A 22,526-nucleotide genomic window follows, 5' to 3' on the forward strand; every position below is an offset into this window, starting at 1 on the left:
GTTGCACAGAGCAATCAGGAGAAGGGAGAAGGCAGACGGCCCCTGTGCATCCCGGCTGCATTGCAGCAAGTCCCAGCCTAAAACAAGGCTCAATCTGCTCCGAAAGCCCAGGGAAGATCAGAGCAAGGGTTGCACATCAGCCAGTGGCAGCAAACCACAGAGCTGAGCTTGAATACACGGTGGTCCACACCTTTTTTCCTCCTTTGCTCCTTTAACAAGCTTTCAGAGGCACAACTGCTTGAGGGGGAAAAGCCTCCAACCACACAGGGAGCATCCATCCAAGATGTGCTCCAGAGCATCGCATCCAAATTACGCCTTTCCCTGCCTCCCCCTCTTCTTTTTCTTTGGACTCAGAGAAAAAAAAAATAAAATAAAAATAAAGCAACAACCAACTTGGTGGGGAATTTTACAACTCTGCTTGCAGGTGGCATCTGCTGTTTTCTTACCTTCAGGGCAAAGACAGCCGTGATCTCAGAGGACAGCTCTTGTCCAGCCCTTGGGTTTCATTTAGCATCATTTTAAGCAGGTATTTTATTTCAACAGTACTAGGTTTGAATGCCTAGTCCTGCCTAACTTGCAGCCTAGGTGAACACTTGCTCTAAGTAGGTCTCAACACTTGGTTGGAGGAACAACACTCTCAACTCCACTGATAATCATAGAATCATTTAGGTTGGGAAAGACTTTTAAGATCATCAAGTCCAACCACCAAATGATGAGCTCTTTACTCACCATACCAGAAACTTAAAATTGCTGTAACGTGGTCAGAAAAAAAAAAAAAAAAAGGATCAAGCCATAGGATCCAAATGGTTTCTCTCAGAGCTGATCCTCAGAAAATCCACCGTGAGGTCAGGAACACATGTGCAAGACAGGACAGCATGGCACATGCTGACCCTTGGGGCCACCGAGCCACAAGCGAGACAGGCCTGAGAGTATAATGCCTAACGCAAGGAAGAACCAGGTCACGTCTGTATTTCAACAAGATATTTTATTGGTCCAGCAACTGCAAAATATACAAATTTCTGAAAGGCATACCCTGTTTTTAAGCTGGCACAGCTTTATATCAGGCAATTATTCCAGACGTATATACAGAACAGTTAACATACCACAAATCAAAAAAAAAAAAAAATCCCAAGTAACTACCCTTCTCTCCAAGCTTTGCAGTATACATTAAATAAATAGAGCGCTTTGCTATCAAAAAAATAATAAAAAAATAAATTCAAGTATCACAAAGGAAAACAAAACCAGAAAAAAAAAAAGGGGGTGGGGAAGAAATCATTGGTGTGGTTTGACAAGTCCCCTCTCCCCACCCGCCTTGGCTGCAGCATCGCTACCTGGTCCTTGGCTGTTAACCAAAACCGACGGGCAGCGAGTTTCTGGGGCAGCGTGATGGCATGGGGCTGACACCATCCCACCTACCGCCAACCCCTCCAGCACGAGAGGACTTCTCGGCTGCTCAGAGACCAATTTTTCCCTTGCTGGAAAAAATATCAGGTTCAAACGTCATCTTTTTGTAGACCTACCAAGACCTCTGTTAGTCCCAAAGGAAGAAAGTTTAGGGTCATTAAGTTTTTTGCGGTTTGTTCTTTTTTTTTTTTAATATATATATTTTTATTTATTTATATATATACACACACACACACAAATACACACCAAAACATCTGCAGAATTACATGTGTACCGGATTGATCACGGGGCAGTCAGACGTCATGTTTACATTCGCCAGCTTATCTTTTCGTAGCAGGAGGAGAAAGATAAAACTCCCCAGGAAGGAGGCTGAAAAGACAAGTGACTCGCCTTCCCAAAACATTCATTTTTCTCAAAGTCAGAGAAACCGAAAGGGCAGATGTCAACTGTGTGCACAGGGAGAAGCCTGCTTTTAGTGCGGTTATTAAAAAAAAAAAAAAAAAAAAAAAAAAAAAAAAGAGGGGGGGGAAGTGTTCTTTATTTCATCTGTACAGGAATATAATACACATATGCACAAGCTCACACAGGCAGGGCACTGCCGAGACGGTCCCCCCCAGTCGGATATGGACCGAGCTCGGTCCCGGCCCCCTCCCGCCATCGGTGCCGCTCCAAGCACGCGCTTTGGCTGCACGAGGCTGAAGCGCTAGGCACTGTGGTTCACCTTTTCCCAAAGGAAAAACAGACCAAACCCCCCAAAAAACATACACATGAAAAAAATTTAAAAATAAAAATAAAATTAGAAAAAAAAAAGAAAAATCATCATTTCTCCCCAAACCTCTCTGCTCCCATCTGTAGGGATGTTGTTTCTTACACAAGGGGTTGGGAAAGCCATGGGAAGGATGAAACGAAAGGGCTGCCCATCTCCAATCCCCCAGCCCAGCACTGCAGGAGAGCTTGGCTGCCTTCACCTCCTGCCTCCAGCTCAGCCATGCAGCCAAAAAAGTATGAGATGGGGATGAAGGTGATGCTGCACGTAGGAGTGGGAAGGGGGAAAAAAAAAAAAAAAAAAAAAATCACAACCCAAAACCCGAAAAAAACAACCCCCAAAAAACAACCATATTCGAAATCCACAGACTTTTGCACAAAGCAATAGTGGTTAATTGCCATTTTTAACCACTGTCTCGCAGCCCGGGACAGGCTGCCAAGAAGGGATCTTGCGTTATCAAACCACTGGGAGCTGGCTGATGGCGGTGTCTCAGTCAGGACTTTGCCCCTTTCTCCCTCCACATACACATCTCGAACACCATAACTACTATTTTTTTGTAGTCCCAGCTTTCCAGCATGCAAAATAAAAAAAAAAAAAAATAAAAAAAAAAGTTGCCTGTATTCAGGCTTCCCTGTGAAGGGGCACGACTCAAAAAAAAAAAAAAAAGTTATGCTCCTGCCACAAATAAAGTGCAAAAACCAAGCGGTTTCTAGATATACACATATACGCACACATGTATGTGTGCATGTATATATATTAAATAAAAAAAAAAAAAAAGAGAACACAGACAAAACCGTCCCTTCTTGTGGCTTTTTGCAGCCACTCAGGGACTTCTGCATTCCGGCCAGACCTCTGGCCACCTCCACGAGACCTGTGTGTCTGCAAAATCCATCCAGCTCAGCCCATCCACCCGCTAGACAATCCTGGGACGATGCAGGGATTCAACCCCCCCTGCCAAACTCTCCGCTTCCCTCCAAGGCAGAGGAAAGGGGAGATGAAGTACTGGCACAGCACCTCAACCGGTGCTCAGTCTCCCCAAAAATCGACACGTGCCCGAACTCAGACCATCCCTGGGTGCTCCCCGAGATGAAAGCATCACCCGAGCCAGCATCAGCGTGGGTCCCTCTACACTACAGGCAGCTCACAACCAGTTTTAGAAGCAGATCAACATTCTCTGCAAACCCCTGTAAGGTGTATTGATTAAAAAAAAAAAAAAAAAAAATGTTTTGGGGGGGTTTTTTTTGTTTTGTTAAACCCAGCAGTTCTTGCTGTGGAAGACTTCACACAACTGCCTTCCTGGTGCTCACAGGCCTGGGTGAGCCGGGCTTGGGTGTGCAACAGGTTGTAGCGTGGGTAAAGGACTGCAGCACAGCACATTAGAGGCTTTCTTGAAGAGTAATTAATAATAATTAAAAAAAAAAAAATGCAAAACCCCTTCACTCCCCACCCCTTTCCCCTATTTCTCTGCTAACCCTGCACCATCCACATATATACACCCCACCCAGAGACGGATGGGTACCAATCGTCTATACAAAAGGAGATCAAAACCACTGACAGAAGAAAATTAAACTCCTGTGCGCTAGAAGCACTTTACAGCTTGCTACGATTTAACAGGACGCCAGAGAGGAGAGCAAATGCTGCAGCCTAAAGAGCTGGTGGTGACCCTGGGGAGCTTGGCTCCTCTCCTCCGCTCTCCTGCATCTCTCCCCCCTTCAGCAGAGCGGTTTGCAGATGAACGGGCGCGGGTAGAAACAGCCGAGGGTCGACCTCACCGCAGACGGAGGAGACCGGTTTATAAGCAAGCTTCGGAAATGGTGATGGGATGGGAAGCTGGCGTCGCCGGTGACGTCGCTGGTGGCCTTGCGACAGCGCCAACAGAGTCACAACGGCTTCTGCGAGTTGTTCATGTTCTGCAATGAGAGGGGAAGGACCGGGGTTGGGGGTCACGCTTGGGTCGGACCCCATCCCGGCAGCATCTTCTACGTGCACGTCAACAAGGGGACTGGGGGAGTAACAGAAAGCCACAGCACGGGTCACTATGAAAGCATCCACCACAGAGGAGAGGACACTGTCCACTCAAGGAGGCAGGTGGGGGGGGATGCGCTGACTTGGTACCCACATCCCTCCCCTCCAGCATCACCTGGCTTTAACTACAGGGTGGGAATTTGGCAGAGATGTCCCTAAAAACTGAATTAAAAACCAAGACAACCCTCCCACCCCACCTGGTCTGCACTTCTGAAGCTGCTCTTTGGTCCATGCAAGGCAAGGTGACAGGGGACCACAGTGTTCATTCAAGGAGCCCAATTAAACCCTTCTCTCTTGCTCCTCTTGAGGGTGGGCAGTGTCCCCCAACCGCCTACCAAGGAGATCACTGTTTGTCCATCCTTGGCACTGCCAAGAAGACGCAGCTCATGCCACCTGCGCCAAGGAGTCAGCATGGGGACCAGCTGCTGGCAGGAGCGCCTGCTCCCCCGATGACACCCCATGAGGTTTCATGGGCCCTAGAGCTGCTTCAGACACAGCCCTGGTACAGGGTGATGACAACGGGCACCCACCAGTGCATGGGGAGGACCACAAAACCAGAGACAACCAGCTAAACACAAGCAGGACCAGCCGCGAGGGTGGTGGCTGGAGGAGAGCATCTGCTAGAGGAGGAACCCAAGGGAAGATGATCACAACAAGAACATTGGCCAATTCACAAAACTACACGAAACGAGGTGGGGGAAAAAAAGGACTAGGAAACAGCTAGGAAGGTTTCTTGACTTTTTTGTTTGTTTCGTTTTTTTGTTTTTACTACCTAAACTGCCTCTTACAATCACCAAGAATCCCGGCCAGGCTACGAGGCAGAGTGGGCTGAGCCATTCTCTCTGTTATCTAAGGAGACAGGAGGAGGGTTAGGAAACGCCACATGCACCACAGCCATTTACCTTGGAAATATTAGTAAAGAGAAAACTTTGAGAAAGTGACAAACGGGTCGCCTTTAAGCATGAAAAGTGAAGGGGAAGAAGAAGGGAGGGGATCAGGTTGTTGTTAAAAAGTGCACTTTGGATCACAAACCAAGCAAAACAAAACGAAATCATCGCGCCAGGTACTCCCACGACCCCAAACCAGCTCGATCCCACAGCCAGGAGGACTCTGAGGTACACAGCCATGACCCCAGCCTCTCCACGTGTACCCTGGTCCTCCTGGATGGTGGTCAAGACCCCAACAGTGAGGGCTGATACAACAAAACACCCACTGCCAACCAAGTCCCATGGTGCCAATTAGGAAAGAGGCACCTTCCACCTCCCCTGACCCCATACAGGTTGTGGTGGGACACAGTGAGGGACCAAACGCACGCATGTACGAGACAACAGCCTCCAAGAGAGGTGACAGCGGTTTGAGTGCCACCAAGCCTTTGCTTTGGGGTGTCTTCGTGGCTGCCTCAAAAGCAGGCTTGCAGTCCCACACTAGTAGGTGGAGGCAGGGTCCCTTCAGCTGGAGATCTTAAACTTGCTGCTGCCAGCCTACACCTGGGATGGGTAACCATCACCGCCTGCTCCAGCAGAGCTCTCAGTCTAGCAAAATCTGAGGCAGCCATCTCCCAAACTCAACATCGGAGCACGTTTTCAGTGTCCCAGCCAGCACTGAGGCATGCAGTACTTTTTATTACAACATGGATGGGAAAAAGCTGGATGGAGGGATGGACAAAGAAACAAAAATGCTCTCAGAGCAACCCAAGAAGACCAGGCACTTCTTCGGGGGCTTTTATGCCCATGAGCAGCAAGGGAAAGAGCATAGACATGCAGGCCATGCTGAGCAACTCAACTGCTACATTAGCCCAGGAGCATGAGTGTGATGATCTTCCCCAACCCATCCACCAGCAAAGCCAAGTCTGACCTTCCTAACTTCCCTTTTTTCAAAAGCGTTGACTCTAAAAGGGGAAGAAACGTGAGTTTCGCCAGCTGTGACATGCAAGCAGGACTGAGTTCTGGCCTGGCCATTTTATAGGAAATCCTTCCATCTTCAGCCCACGAAATGAACCAGGACAGGGATGCACATAGGCTGATTGCCTATAGGCTGTCTAGTCTCCCTGGTCTTTGAGAAGACATTTGAGCACAGCTCAATGACCGCTGCTTTCAACTCAGTGACGTAGCACAAATTAAGTCCAAAGGCTTCACGTTTATCCAGAAGCTGTCCTGTCTCTATTACACAAGGATCTAGCAGCACTAAGCCAAACTGTCAAAGCCTTGATTATTCACAATTAGTGCATTAAATGCTCAAGGCATCTTGCTTTCTTAATAGAGGGAGAGGAGGACAATATCCTTGCACCTACTCTGCCCAGGACATCTAGGCAGGCTGTTCCCAACATGCAGGTTTGCAGAACTGCAGATGTCAGGACCAAGGATCAGTCTGGCTCCAGAAAGCACACTCCTGCTCCCACGCAGGCAATAAAACCCTGTTGGGGGCTGAGGTCAGAACCTCCTTAGATGTCTTTCTGGTGCTGTCACTCATAGACACAACTGGGAGCCCTTGGGAAGGACAGGCCACCTGGGTCTATCACCTACAGCACAATGTGCTATTGGAGAGGAGAGAACTCCAGGAAAACCCAACAGCATCTCCCATCCTGTGACTGTCCAAGGAGGAGGCAAGGAATTTTGACATCATCAATAGAGGGCAAGTGATAATTTGCTTCATTTCTCAACAAAATTGGGACATTTAATCAAGCTAGGATACTTAGGGGTTGGACAAAGAGGCATCATCCATAGTCTCCTCTTTACCCTTTCTAAGATGTATGCAAATCCCCCACACACAGAGAAATATCAACCCCAAGAAGTCCACACCCCGGCTGGGTTTCACAGCAACAACAGAACAACCGGTGGGATGGCAAGAGACATGGAAAGGGGGTGAAAGGAGGAATAAGACGCAAGAAGGTACTTACAGGCATGCCTTCCCTAGTAAAGGCTGCAGAGAGACAGAGAGAACGGAGAGAGAGGTGTCAGTAACGCCGCGCGAGACCGGGCAGAGGACACTGGACGGCAGCGAGGGGCACCTGAACAGCAAGAGCTTCCAAACCCGAAGCCAGTAACGGGTTTGTTACAAGACTCAACCAGTCCAAGCGGAGCCCCAAAAACCAAGAGACCAAGTTGTCCCACTCAGTCCTTGCTGGGGTGGGAAGGCTCATGCAAAGCGGGCACCAAGCAGAGCAGTCGGAGGAGCACGGCACTCTTCCTAACCTGCCCGGGACCTGGCCAAGGAGGGACCAGAGGACACCAGACAACACAGACAATGCGAAGAGGGGCTGGGCGAGACAGCGCGATCCAACAGGCAGCTGGTGGCAAGGGCAGCACGGCGAAGGGGCTCCTATATATATACATATGCTACTTCTCCAGTACCACCCCAGCTCCTTAATGAGCGCAGGAAGGGGGGTTTTGTTCCCGGAGAAGCGTGCGGCAAGCGAGGTCTCTCTTTCTACATCCCTTCATGGGTGGGTGAAAGAGGAGAGGACACATGAGCATCACGGCAGCTACCCAGGGGTCTCACCCAGGGCTGCAGAAGGCAGCTGGGTTCACCGTGCCAAGAGGCTTCTACCCATTTTTGGTCCATTTTGCCTATTGCTCCAGGAAGGAGGAGACCCCTCCAGCCAAAGATAAGTCTTGGCAGCTCCTTCCCGAGGGAAGCACAAGAACATTTGCTTTATTGCAATGCCCAGGTCTACACCAGAGCCGAGCGCATCCAGAGGGAAGGCACGAGCCCTTTGGTCCTGCCCGCTCTAGAGATGCGGCTTCTCAGGAGGTTGACACCACGGTGCCAGATGGTGAAGGCACTAAATTAATGCAGCCTAGAGCTTTGAGGGGGGCGGGTTATGATGCTCTCAAAACCCGAGAGAGGATCGACAGCGACCCTTCGCCAGGTGCTCCCGAAACCAACCCAAGGCAGGGAGGGACAGCAGCCGTGGGAGAAAGATGCATCTCAGAGACAGCAGCACAGGTTGCGACAAGTGCAAGCCGTTCCCCAGCTTCAGGAGCGACAGGAGGACGACAAACAATAAAACAACAGGAATAACAACAAAAAAAAAAACAAAACAAAAAAAAAAAAAGAGTTCAACTAACTTGTCCCGGTAGCTGCGTGGGCACTTCCTGAGGAACACAGCCTGGCAGGGCGGAAGAAACAGCCACATGCTCCTCAAAGCTGTTGATGCGAGGTTTTTTGGTGGGCTCTGGGCTTGCTAGAGGGGTAACGCTATTACGTCTCATGAGCGGGTTAGGTCCCTTCTTTGCTTCCTAAATTAAAGTGAGACAAAGACAAAAAAAGTAAATAAAAAAAATAAAATAAAGGGAAGAAGGCGACAGTTATAAAGGAAAAAAAAAAAAGAAGCAGGTTCTTTTGGTTTTTTTTTTCTTAAAGCAGCCTCTGCTTTTCCCCCAGTCACTGTCAACGTGCAAAGGATGCATTGAAAGGCTCTGGACACCGAAAAAAACCCCAGACGCAAAACGTTCAAGAACTCAGCATGATTTCCTAAGAAGGGGAAGGGGCGGGGGAAGAAAAAAAAAAAAAAGACCCTGCACTCAGAAACGAGACAGACTTTCTCCTCACCTGAGCCTCTGCTCACAAAAAAAAAGTAAATACAGATTGCTAAAAAAACCCTAGCAGTAATCAAAAGACATGACTTTGCACAACAGAGATTGGCGCCCATCGGTCTCCTCCTCGAAGCCGGTCCCTCCAGCCCAGGGAGAGATGTGAAAGCAAGAAGAGGGAAGATGAGCCAGCCCGGGCTGATAAGAAGATTTGGGAAGTGGGGGCAGAGCAGCCAGCGAGGGTCGGAACCACGGCAAGCTCCAACTCAAGCGAGGCGGGATGGAGGGGCAGCACCCGCGCAGCCGAGCAGAGGGACCCAAGCGCTTCGCACATGTCTCGCTCTGTCCTACCCGCGACCCTCCTGCCATCCCCAGCGAGGGTGCTGGAGGAGGACATCGATGGTCCCCACGGCACGGGGAAGGACCGGATCCCCCCACCCCGTTACGGCCACGGGGAGGGAGAGGCAGCTCAGATGCTGCCGCCTGCTGAGGTTGGGAAGTGAAGGAAAAGGAGATGGGGGCCAAAAGGGGATGGTTCCGACCGTCCAGTTGGGCTCCATCACCGCTAAGTGCAAGTTGGAAAGGTCCCAGAGGCTGGGACATGGGTGCTGCCAGGGTCCCTGGGGTCCCCTTTGGGTGGCTGCCCAGCCCCAACACCAAGCTGGTGTCCCCCTGCTCTGGCCTCCGAGCTCCCGGTGGAGCACGTGGCAGATGGACCTGACCTTACGGGAGTTTTCCTCCACGTGAGGGGTCTCCTCCCCGCAGCACCCCACCGCCACCTCCCCACCCTACAGAACGGTACTCTGGTAGCCCCACAGAGCGGTGGGCATACCAGGAAAAAAAGCCACAAAGGCAGATGTTGGGCAAAGTGTTGAGCCTGGGCTCTGCCAGCCAGCTGGGAGATCTGGGAGAAGTCACCTTCTCCATCTGTGGCTCCATTCCCCGCTCGGGCGAGTGGATGACTGCACAGGTGAAAGTCAAAGACCAGGGAGGAGTTTTCCCTGGGCAAACATATTGGGAAGCAGGCACATGCAACAGTCCTTTTCCCTTGGAAAACCCTCAACTGGCTATGTCTTTGCAGAGCAAGAACCCATCTGATGCTCCAGTCCTCCAGCAGCGCTTCCAAGCATCCAACTGAGCCATCTCCCCATGCCCACCCCGGGCATCCTCGCTGCCAGCAGACCATAGGGGAAAGGAGGGGGACACCAAGGGACAGCTCTGAGAAGAAGGAACACTCACCTCTGGCCGTTCCCTGTGGGTGTTAACGGCTTCGATGTTCAGCGAGATGGACTCCACCCGGCAGCCTGCAGAAGGGAGCACAAGGAGACAGAGCAGCCATCAGCAAACCCAACGAGCCCAGGATGCCACCCCAGACCCCTGCTCTTCTCCCACAGGCAGCGTGGATTCAGGAGGAGGTACAAGTCAAACCCCTTGGCACGTTTAGTAGAAAGGTCCCACTTACCATAGGCCACCGGGGTCAGCTTCAACACTGTGTGAAGGGGACATTTCAGGTAGGGCATTTCATCTGCAGAGAAAGCAAAGCAGGAGGGTTATCCCATCCCCTCTCCAAAAGCAGGCTCAGACATCTTCCTCAACAGCCAAAGCCATGCCACATCAGAGATGTATGCTCCAGGCCCTGCATGGCCCCGAAAACATCTCTCATCTCCCCAGAGCTCTGTCTATCATCCCTCCTCCAGCAGGATCAATCCCCTTCCAAGGGACGGGGAGCCCACCTGCGCTCTTGTCAAGGAAGTACGCCAGGAGACAGCGCATGACAGCCTGGTGACAGATCACAAGGACGTTCTCTTGTCTCTCCAGCTCCATGATGACCGGCTCTAGGCGCTGCACCAGATCTTGGTAGGACTGAGACAGAAGAAGGGAAGGGAGATACAGCATAGAATCAAGGAAACAAGGACCTCATAAGAAGTGACAGTCGTTGTCTTTGTCCATCTATTGATTTCATGCCTCTAACTAAACTAAACCAACATAATTACTGCTAAAAACAAGAGAAGTTCAACAAATCCTCATCTTCAGGCTAGCCTAGAACATAGCTACTTCTTCTGATCAGAGGAGAAAAAGCCATTCACATCTCAGTTACAGTCCTGGAGAGTTTATTAAGGTAAGCAACAACTGCAGAGCAGCTTTGAGCATAGTGTCTCCCTATCATCCTGAAATTTGATTTTCTATAGGATTTCTAAGTTCGGAAAAGTCTGGAGCATCCTGAAAGTCTCCAGGGTTTTGAGCAACTTCATAAAGAACCATGACAGGCAGCCAGAAGGAGCTCCAGACACCCAGCGTCAGTGTCAGACATCCCCGAACATTCTCCTGTTAGACATGCTGTCATTGGGATGTCTCCAAAGATTTATTTTTCCCAAATGTCTATGGATGTGACTTAATCTGGGGACAAAAAGCTCAGTTCACAACCTAAAGTATCATCCAGAACTGATGTCAATTCCCACCTCAGCATGTCACACCCCAAAGCAGATCACATTCCCCATGCCAGGAACAGAGATACCAACAGCAACCCAAGAAGTAGAAATCCCTTCTTTGATGAAATGAAAAGGAAATCGGCGCAGCACAACACTTTGAGTGGATGTAAAATGTTGGACTAGAAACCTCCAGAGCCCCCATTCTACTAGTTTGCTATCAAGTCAGTGGGGCTGTTTATTAAGCGATAGGTTTCTTAATAAGATCTTCACGCACCACGATTTCACAAGAGCTCAATATAAAAGGTAAATGGGAGCCCTGACCCTTCTTGATTCCAGTTTCTTGGAGCACTTGCTGCTCCCCTGCTCCAAGTGTAGAGGACAGCATGAAGACAAGAAGGCCATGTTTAAAGTAAGAGTCACATCTCTGAAGGTATGTATCCTTGCAGACCTACCTCCCCAGAAGGATAGCGGTAGTAATATTTATCTTGATCACGTAACGCAAATTCCTCTGGATGCTGCTCCCTGATTTCTTCATACGACATTTCTTCACACACACCCTGTCAGAACAGGACATCCATGAGTTTACTGGACGTGCTTAAAAAGCATGAGCACACCCAACAGGCAAAACCTTCTCCAAAGCAATTGTCTATAACCTTTTGAGTGGTCAGCTACAGAGCATTTCCAAGCAAAAATCATTTTAATCTACTTGCTCAAGTCAACATCTTGACACATCTGCACAAGGTAATGCTAAGATCAGAAGCCACGTTGTGAGTACTGCAGCAGAAAAAGTACCCTTTGCCACAGAAGGAAAATCTCCCCACAGAAGGTGAGATTTAGGCAAAAGCGAAAAGGCTGGTGCTATCACCCTCTCTGCCAAGCAGCAACCAGCATAATCTAGCTGTTCCTACTGCAATCAAAGATACTTACAGCATCTATTTCATTGAGTGCCTTCCACTGCTCGTAGGGCAGTTGGAGAGCTTCTGCCGTTTGGATCGTCCTCTTTAGTTGGCTGGTCCAGACTTTGAGGTCCTTCAGGTTCTGCTCCTCAACAAACTTGTTCAGTGCCAGTGCAAACTGTGGGCCATAAAAAAGAGGTTGATTCCTGATCCACAGCTTCCCAGTAAGCTGCCTGCTTCCCAGTAAATGTTGCCTTCTCCAGGTCCTTCTCCAGGACCTCTTTTGCCTTCCATAGGCAGACATACTAGCCTTCTGCTCTGAGGTGAAGAGCAGCTTCACACACGTTCATCCCCAAAAGCTACGAGGGGTATGAGAACAGAGAAAACAGCAGAGGAGAAAGCAGCAACCTAACATCATCAAAGAACAACATCAGCACCCAAGAAAAAGCACAACAACCTGGGCTCTCCTACAATGCTACGGAAGAACCCTGGCCACCCCTAACCACAGCTCTGCTTATTTGTCTTAGAGCTAAATCGATGTATCCTGTAGTCCTTAATAATAGTCACATGACTCCATTTGGACTTCAAAATCATCTGGCAAGCCGAAATAGCTATTAACCCTCCCTGAAGCAGTGCGCTTGACCATGTCTTTGAAGAATCAAGCAGCAGGCAATCTGAGAGCACCCTCGGAGTTGGCTATCCCTACCGAAGGGTGGCAGCAGTCCTTGTACATCCCGCCCAGCTTGTGCAAGGTCTGAACCAACCCGATGAAGATACTCATACCTTTCTCTCCTAGAGATTTCTGCAGTCCAACCTCTGTTAACCCCTAACTACATGCAAGCCTACACGCAATGTTGATGGCTGGAAAGTCTTGTTTTGAGGACGTGCCCGAGCCCAAATTTAACCAGCCCTATAGATGGATCCTCTGAGCAAGCCAGCTGTCATCAGATATGCACTTAACCCAATGTATGGCATCTGCTACAGCAGAATCACCCCTAGAAGCCATAGGGGAATATTCCCTTCCCCCTTACCTTCTTGCCCCTGTTGGAGAGGCCCGAGTCACCTCCAATCTTCCCCTTGAGGTTGGACTCGCACTCGCCGTGCCGACAGAGATAAATGGTGCGGGGCTGGACATGAATGTTCATCAGGTAGTAAACGATCCTGCTCTGGATGTGATCCTGAACCCTGTTGACCAGGAATCGCCGGCCAACATCGATGACTTTGATGAGAGAAAGCTCCCTAGGAAAAGCACAGCAAGGATAAGGGGGTTGCCAGTGTGGAAAGCAGAAAGAAAGAAACGCCATCCTTGAAAAACAGCCTTGTGAGGTATCTCAGTCAACATAATCACCCAGCTAAAAGGATTTCCTGCAGGCTATTTTCAACAGGAAGCCAACAGGTAACGGCGATTCATGAAGAGCTAAGTAACACCAGTGTAATCGCCATTCCTCCTTGCAGCAGTAAAGAGGATTAAACAAGACTAGCAGGGAGCACGTTCCTCTCCAGGACAGGGCTCAGCAGGACCAGGATTATCCAGACAGGGCACACAGACGTATTTGTGAGCAGTGGAAAGGCTGGGAGGTGCCTGCATCATCATGCAAGACAGCAAAGGTCTTCCCAGGGCACACAGCTAGGTGGAAACCACAGGGCTTGCTCAACCTTGTGGTTTGAGCCTGTTCAAGCAGTCCCTTCCTTTAACTGACAAAAGCTTCTCAGAAGCACTCAAACCTTTGTATTTAGACCCGCAGAACCAGCATATCTGAGCCCAGAAGAGCCTGGGAAGGTTTCAGTGCCTGGCTCCCTGGCACAGGGCTGGGGAAAACCAGCATTTTCAAGGAAGACAACGAATTCATGATGAGGCTTGGCCATACATTATTCTAGTGCAGTCACATATTTGAAGTGAGATACAGCTCCATACTTCATTAGCCTTCTCCTGGGAGAAGAAAGGCATTCAAGCCGGTTCAGAAGTCAGCAAAGTTTCCTACCGGTCATAGTCATCAGGGTCGAGCGGCTGGTAGCTGGCTTGGTAACAATTTATCCTCTTCATGAAGTCCTCCATGGCATCGGTCGAATTACAGTCCCGGTAGTCAGGGCTGGACAATTTTACTTCCTGCGACAGGGGGAAAAACATGCCGCAAGGAGAGGTTAGGAAGCTTTCCAAGCCAGAACATGCTGATCTCAAATTTCAAGTCCTGCCAAGATCCAGCTATCAGCTGAGCCATTTATAGTCATCACTTACATCATATTACAGAAAAGAAGCAAACTAGACCCAAAACTAAGCACAAGGTGAGAAAATCAGGTATAAACCATTGCATGACTGGTATAGATACATATCAGTCCACTCAAGTTCTCTCAAGAGTTGGGGTAGCATCCCACCACCCAATACAGTGGGGAAACTGAGCTTTCTTATGGCTAAAGAAAAGGATCAGGTTTAAGCAATTCAAGCTGAGAATGGAAAGTGCATGCGCTTAGACAAGATGCTTATCCTGGGCCTTTTGAGTGAATAAAGTTCCCAGGAGTTAGGGGTCAACCTGGCTGTCCACCATCTGAGATAGCAGGATAACAACTTTCAACCCCTCTCTGTGCATTATTTGCTACAAGCTACTGGGCTGCAAGATGCTAGAAACAGGCGATGTGAATATCCAGAACTCTCATGGACTAAGCTTTGCCTGAACTACTCTAACAGGCTATTTTTCCTGAAGATTTGGGTTTCAGCAGCAGCATTACACATTAGTAAGTTCACAAGCAATCCTGAAATCAACAGGATAACACAACCGAGCGACACGCGGCAGCACCCCAGCCCTGCAGCGTATTTTCCGCGCTGATCCCAGCACTAAGAGCACCATTCATCCGCAGCACCTCGCAGAGCAAAAACCTACACTCAGCTAGTAATTCATTTTTCTCTCCCTTCAATCATTAGTTTCCAAAGAAAGGAATTAAATCCTCCAAAAAAATCCAGCTTCAGGGTGGTGCAAAGAAAAAAAAAGGGAAGAAAAAAAAAAGATGAAGCAAACTGAGCATTTTATTAGCATCATGGAAAAGGCTGTGTGCAACCTCCCAAAAAGCTGGTCACTGGCCACAGGACACCAGCTCCCAGCAGGAGCAAAAGCCACGCTCTAGCCCCAACCCCAGCACACTTTGTGGAGCCCACCCCAGGGGCAGAACAAAACCCTTCTCACAGACTTTGGGTGTCCTCCGATGCATTCCCAGACACCTTAAAATGGCTCGCAAAGTTCAGATGTACAACTGGAGATAAAGCTGGAGCAGAGTCCAGTGGAGGAAAGGACACTTCATTCAAGTTAATCGTGCCTAGGTAGGCCAATTAACGTCTACCTGCCCTAGCCAAGCCTAATGGACAAAGGAGTTCTGGTGGTGGTGGTGGGAAATCAAAGATCCAGCAGCTCCCAAAGGAGCTGGGAAGCAATGTTTTACGCTCCTCTCCCAGCCCAGACTTCAGCTAGTGGCAAGAAACCTCTCAGCTGAGCTGTTATTCTTCTCAAAGCAGATCCCAGTAGATTTTGGGAAGCTGCATGCGGCCAAATACACCAAGTCTGACTGCTCTCTGATGGGATTTAAACCTCTAACCACATCCACCACTTCCAAAAAGTGGGACTTTGATGGAGGTCACCAAAGCATCCTGAATACATTTCTGTCCTTGATATCAAGTTAGACGTCAACAGAAATGCAGACAGCATGGAAGGGAACTGGGGAAAGGCTGCAACAACTTTTATTTTCATTACTTCCAGGTGGCCTTGGGTCCTGGGAGACAAAAGCTCCTTTCTCATTCCAGGGCAAATAGATCATAAAAAGATAAAAACCTCCTAATCCTCAACCAACTCTGGCAAGATGTTCAGACAAGAAACCGGCTGGGTGCAAGTGGGAAATCCTGCACAAGGGAAAACAAAAGCAAGACACTTCCATGCTTACCATAACATTGCTGGCAACTACCGTGGGATCATTGCAGACAGATTCAATGAAGAACACCTGCGAAGCAAAGCAGAGCTCAACTGAAAGCCACCAAAAAGGTTTGTAACATTCAACCAGCTCCTTGCTCAACCCAGCCTCCTCCCTGCTTGACCAGAGAGCTCTCCCTCTGCCCCACTCCCATCTTTTCCTTCTCCAGGGCTCGGTACTGGGAATGACGGAAGAGGTTCACATTTTTAATCAAACCCAGCAGTGAAATCTCCCTTACACAGGAGCATCATGAGGACAACACGTTAGTGAAAGAAGATACGCCAACAGTACATTAACATGGACTATATGCAATACAGGCAGCAGCCCGATGGTACCAACCTTGAACCCATTTTCTTTGGCAAAGTTTAGGATCATCCCTCTCCTCTCCCGCGTGGTATTGGTGGCATCAAATACCTTTAAAAGCAATGATTTCGATTAGAACCAGGAGTGCCTGGTTTCCCACTGAGCCCTTGCTGAGAGAAGGAACCACGGAGCAAACTGCACAGGGCACAGCGCCTTCGGGACCAGGACTGCTGCCAAACCCCGTGGAGCACAACTCTGAGCTTACCGCAATCTGGCCAGCCTCCTCCGTCAGGTACAGCTTGACATCCCTCAAGGCAGCCAGGGCACATTGCCTGCAAAAGAGGCGAGACACCCATGGTCCTGATGTCCTGAGATGCTCGCAGCAGCCAGCGCACAGACCTCCACAAAGGCAGGCAGGCTTTGCGGCTCCTCCTCACCACCTCCCCCCTCTCCCAGGGACGTTTAGGAAAGACACAAAAAAACCCACAAGAGCCACGTGTGTCGAGCAGCGTGCTGGTCTTCACAGCAGAGGCAATGGTAGATGAAGAAGCAATGGTCAAGCCTCATGGCAGACCTCATACCCTATGTTGCTGAGCCTGAAGATGAATTTAGGGCACCGCTGATGGAGGATGCGTTGGTGACCCTGAAGCTACTAAGCCCATACAGCTTTTCAGCTTTTGGCACCCAAGTGAGGCACTCCTTGGACAAGCAGGGAAAACTCAAGCTAGAGCCCAGTTTTTCTGTTCATCACCCCCCCAAACAAGCTGGGTAACCATGCTGCCAGCCACGGGCTTCGCCACCCATTTGGGACCCCAGTGCGAGCATGGACACGGTGCCCACACTTACCTCCTGACTTTCATGGCCTCCTCGTTGTCGGGGCGGAAGAAGTCATAGGAGCTATAATGCTTCACCGCTTCACGGCGATACTCTCCCACGTTGAAAACTGTGGGAAAGGCAAAGACCATCAAAACCAGGAGTGGGTGTCAGCACAGCTCGACTCGGCCGTGCAGTTTCTGCAGATAACGCTTTCTAGCAATGGGCCAAGAAGTGACATCTTTAGAGGAAAAGGCTCAGGGACATCGCTTGGCCTTCAAAGTCAAAGAGAACACGGGCTGCAGCAGAAGCAATGGGAGGACATGGATATTTGGCCCATGGGATCTTGGAAAGATCCCCCATTATCTCCCACCCCCCAAGGCACTGAGCTCCTGGAGCAACTCCCAAGGACCAGACCTCATGCTTTCCCCAGGCAGCCAGTGAAAGCCTCACCTTTTGTTGGAACACCAATCCAGTTGAGGTAGCGAGTCAGCTTCTTGGAGATGTAGGTCTTCCCGCGGGCTGGGAGGCCAACCATCACTATCACGGTGGGGGAATTGGCAAGCTGCGGCCCACAGGCTACGAGAAGGAGGAGAAAGAACAACATGAGCTGCCACGAATTCTCCAGCTCATCTTGCATCAACCCTACAAGGCACTTGCTCTTCACCCAGCCTTCCCCCAAGTCCTTCAGCAGCAAGAGAAAACCCAAAGCCTCTGCTCCTTATTCACCATCATCATCTCTGCAGTATCTCCTATGCATCCCTCTCTTGACCCTGGAAAACCAAAACTGTGAGCAGGTGAATCCAGTGACTCATTTTTGCAATGGGATCTGCTGAACGAGCATACATTGGAGCAGGGGGCATGGCAGCCGGCTCCATGGCTGCCCATCGGTGAGACACAACTGCCCCAGCTAAGCCATGCTGACCCAAATTCACCCTGGTGCCACCCAAACCGGGAGACTGGAGTCACAGCCTGACAGCTACGGCAAGGAGAACATCCTGACGGCTGCAAAGTGGGCAAAGAACCAGCAGTTGCCCCAGGATCCCTGCAGGACCTCTGTGTCTCAGTTTCCCCATTTGAGGGGGGGGGGGGGGAAATCAAGGCAAATACAGTGTCCCATTCCCACAGTTCAGCCAATTCTGTGAAAAACTAGAGAATGGCCAAGGGCTTTGGTCCAGTCCCCGCAGCAGCACACTTCAGACACAGCCGCTGTGCTGAAATCCCAGGTCTGCACCAAGATCTTCACCCACAGAGAACACCTTCCAAAAACTTTTGCTAGCTTTTTTAGCTGATACACATGCAAACGCAACCAACTAACTGGTTTTTCTGAAGACAAGCAGGGCATGAGGACTACAGAACAACTGACATTTAAAAGCAGTTAAGTGACTTATTCCTTTTTCCTCATAAACCTGTTTTAAGCTGGCTTTGTTGTTGTTGTAAAGAGGGTCCATGTCAAACGGCTGGAAATAAATCCAAAGGCATTACTTTGTGATGACTTGGCAAATGAAGAGAAACTCCTCTCCAATTCACCCTAACGGCATGGCCAAAATGCAGACAAATCAGCTACCAGGCTGCCCAGGTGAATCACTTCTTTCCCCCATAAATCCTTTAGAAAGTAAATTCCTGGTTCAGTTTGGAGGAAATTGCTGAGGTTGCAGGAGTGGGAATGCAGTTTGGGAATTTTTTTAGTCTTCCGCAGCCTGGTCCCAGCACGACGGGATGCGTCTGGACTACGTGGATCGCACGCCCCGTGGACCACATAACGCGGCAGCATCCCTCTCCCGCGGCAGCATCCCTGCTCCTCTCCAGGGTTTGCCCTGTAGAATTCCTTCTCACATGGTGCTGCACACCCGAAAAGGCCAAGGCACAAAGCCAAGCCCTTTAAATAAAGGCAAGGAAGATCTTAACGATGCCTAATGGAATTTGGATTAGCCAGCCGCCTTTCATGCAGGCATGACACACCAAGAGCCCTCCCGGCGAAGGCAGGATAGGCGAGACCCTCCGGGGGATTTTCTCACCCACCCTTCAATCTGTCTGGTGAGCCTGGAGACCTCATGGGAAAGGAATGCAGGGAGTGAGTGCCTGGTGGCAGAGCCATAAAAACGCAGCTTAATTACGGTCTGGGTGGAGAGCTCTGCCTGTCCCAGCTACCCGCAGGTGGGCAGAGCAGATTTTGGGGATGCGAGAGGTTCCCCGGGGATGGAGACCGGGGAGGTGGGTTGGGGTAGAGTTTTCTCAGTGGAGGTCTGGGAAAGGCAAACAGAGTGAGAGGTATTCAGAGAGCATGCAGAGCACGTGGGATTTCCCTCCCCTTCTGAGAAAAAAGATAATAATCCAGCAGCTAAAGGAGCCAAATTAAAGCCACAAGGAAGAGTTACGGCGCTGGTACCCAGAAGGGCAGAGAAGAGCTACCCATCTTGCCAAAGCAGACTCAGCAGGCAAGAGATGAGAAAACCATCTTAAAAGAGGTTTTCTTTTTTTTTTTTTTCCTAAATATTCCACATTCCTCAGGCTGGAGCTGCCCTCATACTCGCTCCCTTTGTGTGACCTGCATCCCCGGTGCCGCGTTTCAAAAGCCCAGGCCAGCTTCCACTGGTTTCGGTAGCAAGCGCCGATTTTGCGTGCTGATGTACCAAGGGAGCTGTGCAAAGTATCCAGAAAAAATATTTTTTTCCTCTTTAACAGTCTCACATCCTTAACCAACCTACAGGTACAAGTCTTGTTTTGCACAAAACCCAACCACTTATTAGATAAAGGGAGGGGGGGAGAATAATACCTGAATAAAGAAACTCCTCCTTTCCCTACCTGCCAGCGGACAAAGGATCTCAAAGAGCAGAGCCAAGAGGATTTGGGGCGAAAAGGTGTTGCGGGAGTTAAACACCTGTATTTGAGGAATCTCCCCCCCAATTCAGTTTGCTGCCAAAGGAAAGATCCAGGTTCCCCTTGGACCATGAAAAAGCATCTGTTTTACAGACCTGGGAAGCACCTCCCAAAACACCCAGGCATGAAGCGTGCAGCTTTTTATCAGGAACCTGAGCCCAAACCCAGCTAAATCACAAAAGCCTCCGGGAAACTTTGCATCAGGGTTGTAACAGAAACCAGTGTTTTGCTCCCGGTGCTTCACAAAGACCTAATTCATCATTTCCTTTCACCACTGCTGGAAAGCTATCAGGGATTTCAATGCATATTTATTACTCGTTATCGACATCTATCCAGGTAAGTCAAGGTCAGGGATGACTTTTGAAAAGCTCAATCGGGATATTGAGAAGTAGCTCGTCACTTGTGCCTTCTATCTGCTAGAAAGCTGGTGTCAGTGCGCTCTCATGCTTCACCGGAGTGAAAGGAAGAGGAAAAAAAAAAAAAAAAAAAAAAAAAAAAAAAAAAAAAAGGAAGGAAATTTGCTTCTATAAAAGGTTCGATAAAATAGCTACCTCCCCATTTCAGGCATTTTTACTGTCTCCTCATAAGAAGCGTTCCCCTGCGCCTCCCCCGAGCCCACGCCATGCGTTCCACGTTAGCCCTACGTTCCCCTTTTCCAGCTTCTTCCCATTGCAATTGCCCGACGCCTTCGCGGATGCTCCGAGCACGCGTTTCTGCGCCGCTCACGCGCGCGCAACTGATATCGCCCTGCTGACGCGCCAGCTGTGGTTCTATTGGGCTTTATTTTCCCCATCCCCTCGTCCGCCGAGCCAGAGCGATGGGAGGAAAGAAAAGCAGCGGCAGCCCCTTTCCTCTTCCAGCATCCCCCACCGGAGCCCCCTCCCCTCGCCTGGCTCTGCCCATCCAGCCGCCTGCGACGACTTGACTTTCCCAGCCCCTACGTGAGAGACGTGCAGCTTGACAGCAATTTAATGGATCGCCGTCAAAAGGCCAGATGAAGGCATCACTTCGCATCCATTCCAGTGGACGGGGAAGCGGACAATCGGACTAATTATTTCACAGGCGAGGAGCGGCCGGGCGGGAGCTTTCCGAGGATGCTCCCAGGGATGCTCCCGCTCCCTCCTCCCCTCCGGGGACCGCATCGGCCTCGTGTCTCTCTCATACCTCCCTTCCCACCCGGCTTTGTGGCTCTGCTCTTTGTTGCTACCGAGGAATTAATAGCACCTCGAGTTTAAAATAGGCACCTTGGGTTTAAAGAAAAAAAAAAAAGACCTAAAAAAGACCAATAACGCTCTTCTCATAGAGCGCAGTGAGCGGTTGCCCAGCATGGCTCGTTCCCACCCCGAGAGAAAATAATTAGAAGCCACATCACGGTATTAATGAGCCCCTCGGTGCCTTAATATATTACAGTATGTTAGTTTTCTACTCTGCCAAGGAGGGAATTCTCTCCTCTGAGAAACCAGTTGACTAAAGCAGCAAAAGACACAGGGAGGCTCCGCGTACACGAGGGATTTCTTTCAAAGGTGTCGGCCCTTGAGAAAAATCAAACCGAACAGATACATCTGCAAAGCATTAAGCCAGGAGACATTTTACCCTGCTAAAAGCAAAGCCCCATGGCAACCCAGATGTTCAGCCTGTTGCTGAAAGCCATTTCCTCAGCAGCTTCTGCTGCAGAACTGCCCTTGCCAAGCGCAGGCTGCATGTGCAGACATCTGCTGTAGGGCTCAGACATCCCTCGCCGCATGCCTGACCCATAGCCATGGGGCAACAACACGTGGCAAATCCATAGGATATTTTTTTATTATTATTTTTTAAACGGGGGAACTTTCCGGCCAAGGGAAATCAACATCCAAAGCGACTCTAAAAACGCCTGCTCAAGAAAAGCATCGGAAAGACTGATTCACCCAACTGCCCAAGCCACTTCCATCCTTTGCCAGGCTGCGAAGTGCCACCTCCTCCGTCCTGGCTTTCCACAGCCCCGGATCTGCGGATTCCTGCGACGCTTATTTAGAGTTACGCGGAGTTGCACAACTGGCAGGTTGTCAGTTTAGCTGTTGGGCGAGTTAAAAGAGCTGTCTCTCGAGCTTTAGTATTGTATTATGATTCATGATTTGTTTTATAGTAACACCGGGATGACCCAAGCGGTTTTTTTTTTGGTTGGTTTTTTTTTTTTTAAGCGCAGAGGTTGGTTTTAAACACTCGGGATGCTTTCTGAGCTTTGAAAAGAAGGGAAGCCACTGCAGAAGTTTCAGCATTAATTTTTGCCCTCCCCTCCACCTGCCTCCTATCTCATCCCAAGCACAGCACAGGGGTAAAGTGGTAAAGTGCAAAAACCTGGTGGTTTTTTTCCCCCAAATCCACTGCCCTAATCCTAATCTGCTGCCCCCACCCAAAAAAAAATTTAATAAATCACTAATAAATCTCAGAGCCAAGTACCAGACACCCTGGAAATCCCAGCTGAGCTGGTACCTGGGTGTTGAGCTTAGATTCCCTTTTAATCCCAGGGCTGGAGGTGGCGGCGGGGGGG

At 49.7% G+C, this 22,526-nt stretch overlaps 1 protein-coding gene across 2 annotated transcripts in view; it reads right to left on the reverse strand.

Annotated features, from left to right (window-relative positions):
• Window positions 1–3,609: 3,609 nt before the first annotated feature.
• PFKFB3 (6-phosphofructo-2-kinase/fructose-2,6-biphosphatase 3) overlaps window positions 3,610–22,526 on the reverse strand; it is a 19,665-nt gene continuing 748 nt past the window's right edge. Inside the window, exons 2-15 of one of the 2 annotated variants that reach the window (XM_010581014.1) lie at window positions 17,573–17,698; window positions 17,153–17,249; window positions 16,572–16,638; window positions 16,343–16,417; window positions 15,977–16,033; window positions 14,035–14,159; window positions 13,084–13,291; window positions 12,084–12,230; window positions 11,609–11,713; window positions 10,461–10,590; window positions 10,190–10,252; window positions 9,967–10,031; window positions 8,263–8,433; window positions 3,610–4,080 (exon numbers count right to left, since the gene is read on the reverse strand). In XM_010581014.1, the coding sequence (XP_010579316.1) occupies window positions 4,051–4,080; window positions 8,263–8,433; window positions 9,967–10,031; window positions 10,190–10,252; window positions 10,461–10,590; window positions 11,609–11,713; window positions 12,084–12,230; window positions 13,084–13,291; window positions 14,035–14,159; window positions 15,977–16,033; window positions 16,343–16,417; window positions 16,572–16,638; window positions 17,153–17,249; window positions 17,573–17,698 (1,466 nt within the window). In that variant the 3' untranslated portion in view covers window positions 3,610–4,050. The remainder of the gene's footprint in view (window positions 4,081–8,262; window positions 8,434–9,966; window positions 10,032–10,189; window positions 10,253–10,460; window positions 10,591–11,608; window positions 11,714–12,083; window positions 12,231–13,083; window positions 13,292–14,034; window positions 14,160–15,976; window positions 16,034–16,342; window positions 16,418–16,571; window positions 16,639–17,152; window positions 17,250–17,572; window positions 17,699–22,526) is intronic. The other variant, XM_010581015.1, reaches the window with a different exon arrangement.

The sequence above is a fragment of the Haliaeetus leucocephalus genome, unplaced genomic scaffold (assembly GCF_000737465.1).
Source record: "Haliaeetus leucocephalus isolate CR32 unplaced genomic scaffold, Haliaeetus_leucocephalus-4.0 Scaffold751, whole genome shotgun sequence".
Classification (NCBI taxonomy): Eukaryota; Metazoa; Chordata; class Aves; order Accipitriformes; family Accipitridae; genus Haliaeetus; species Haliaeetus leucocephalus.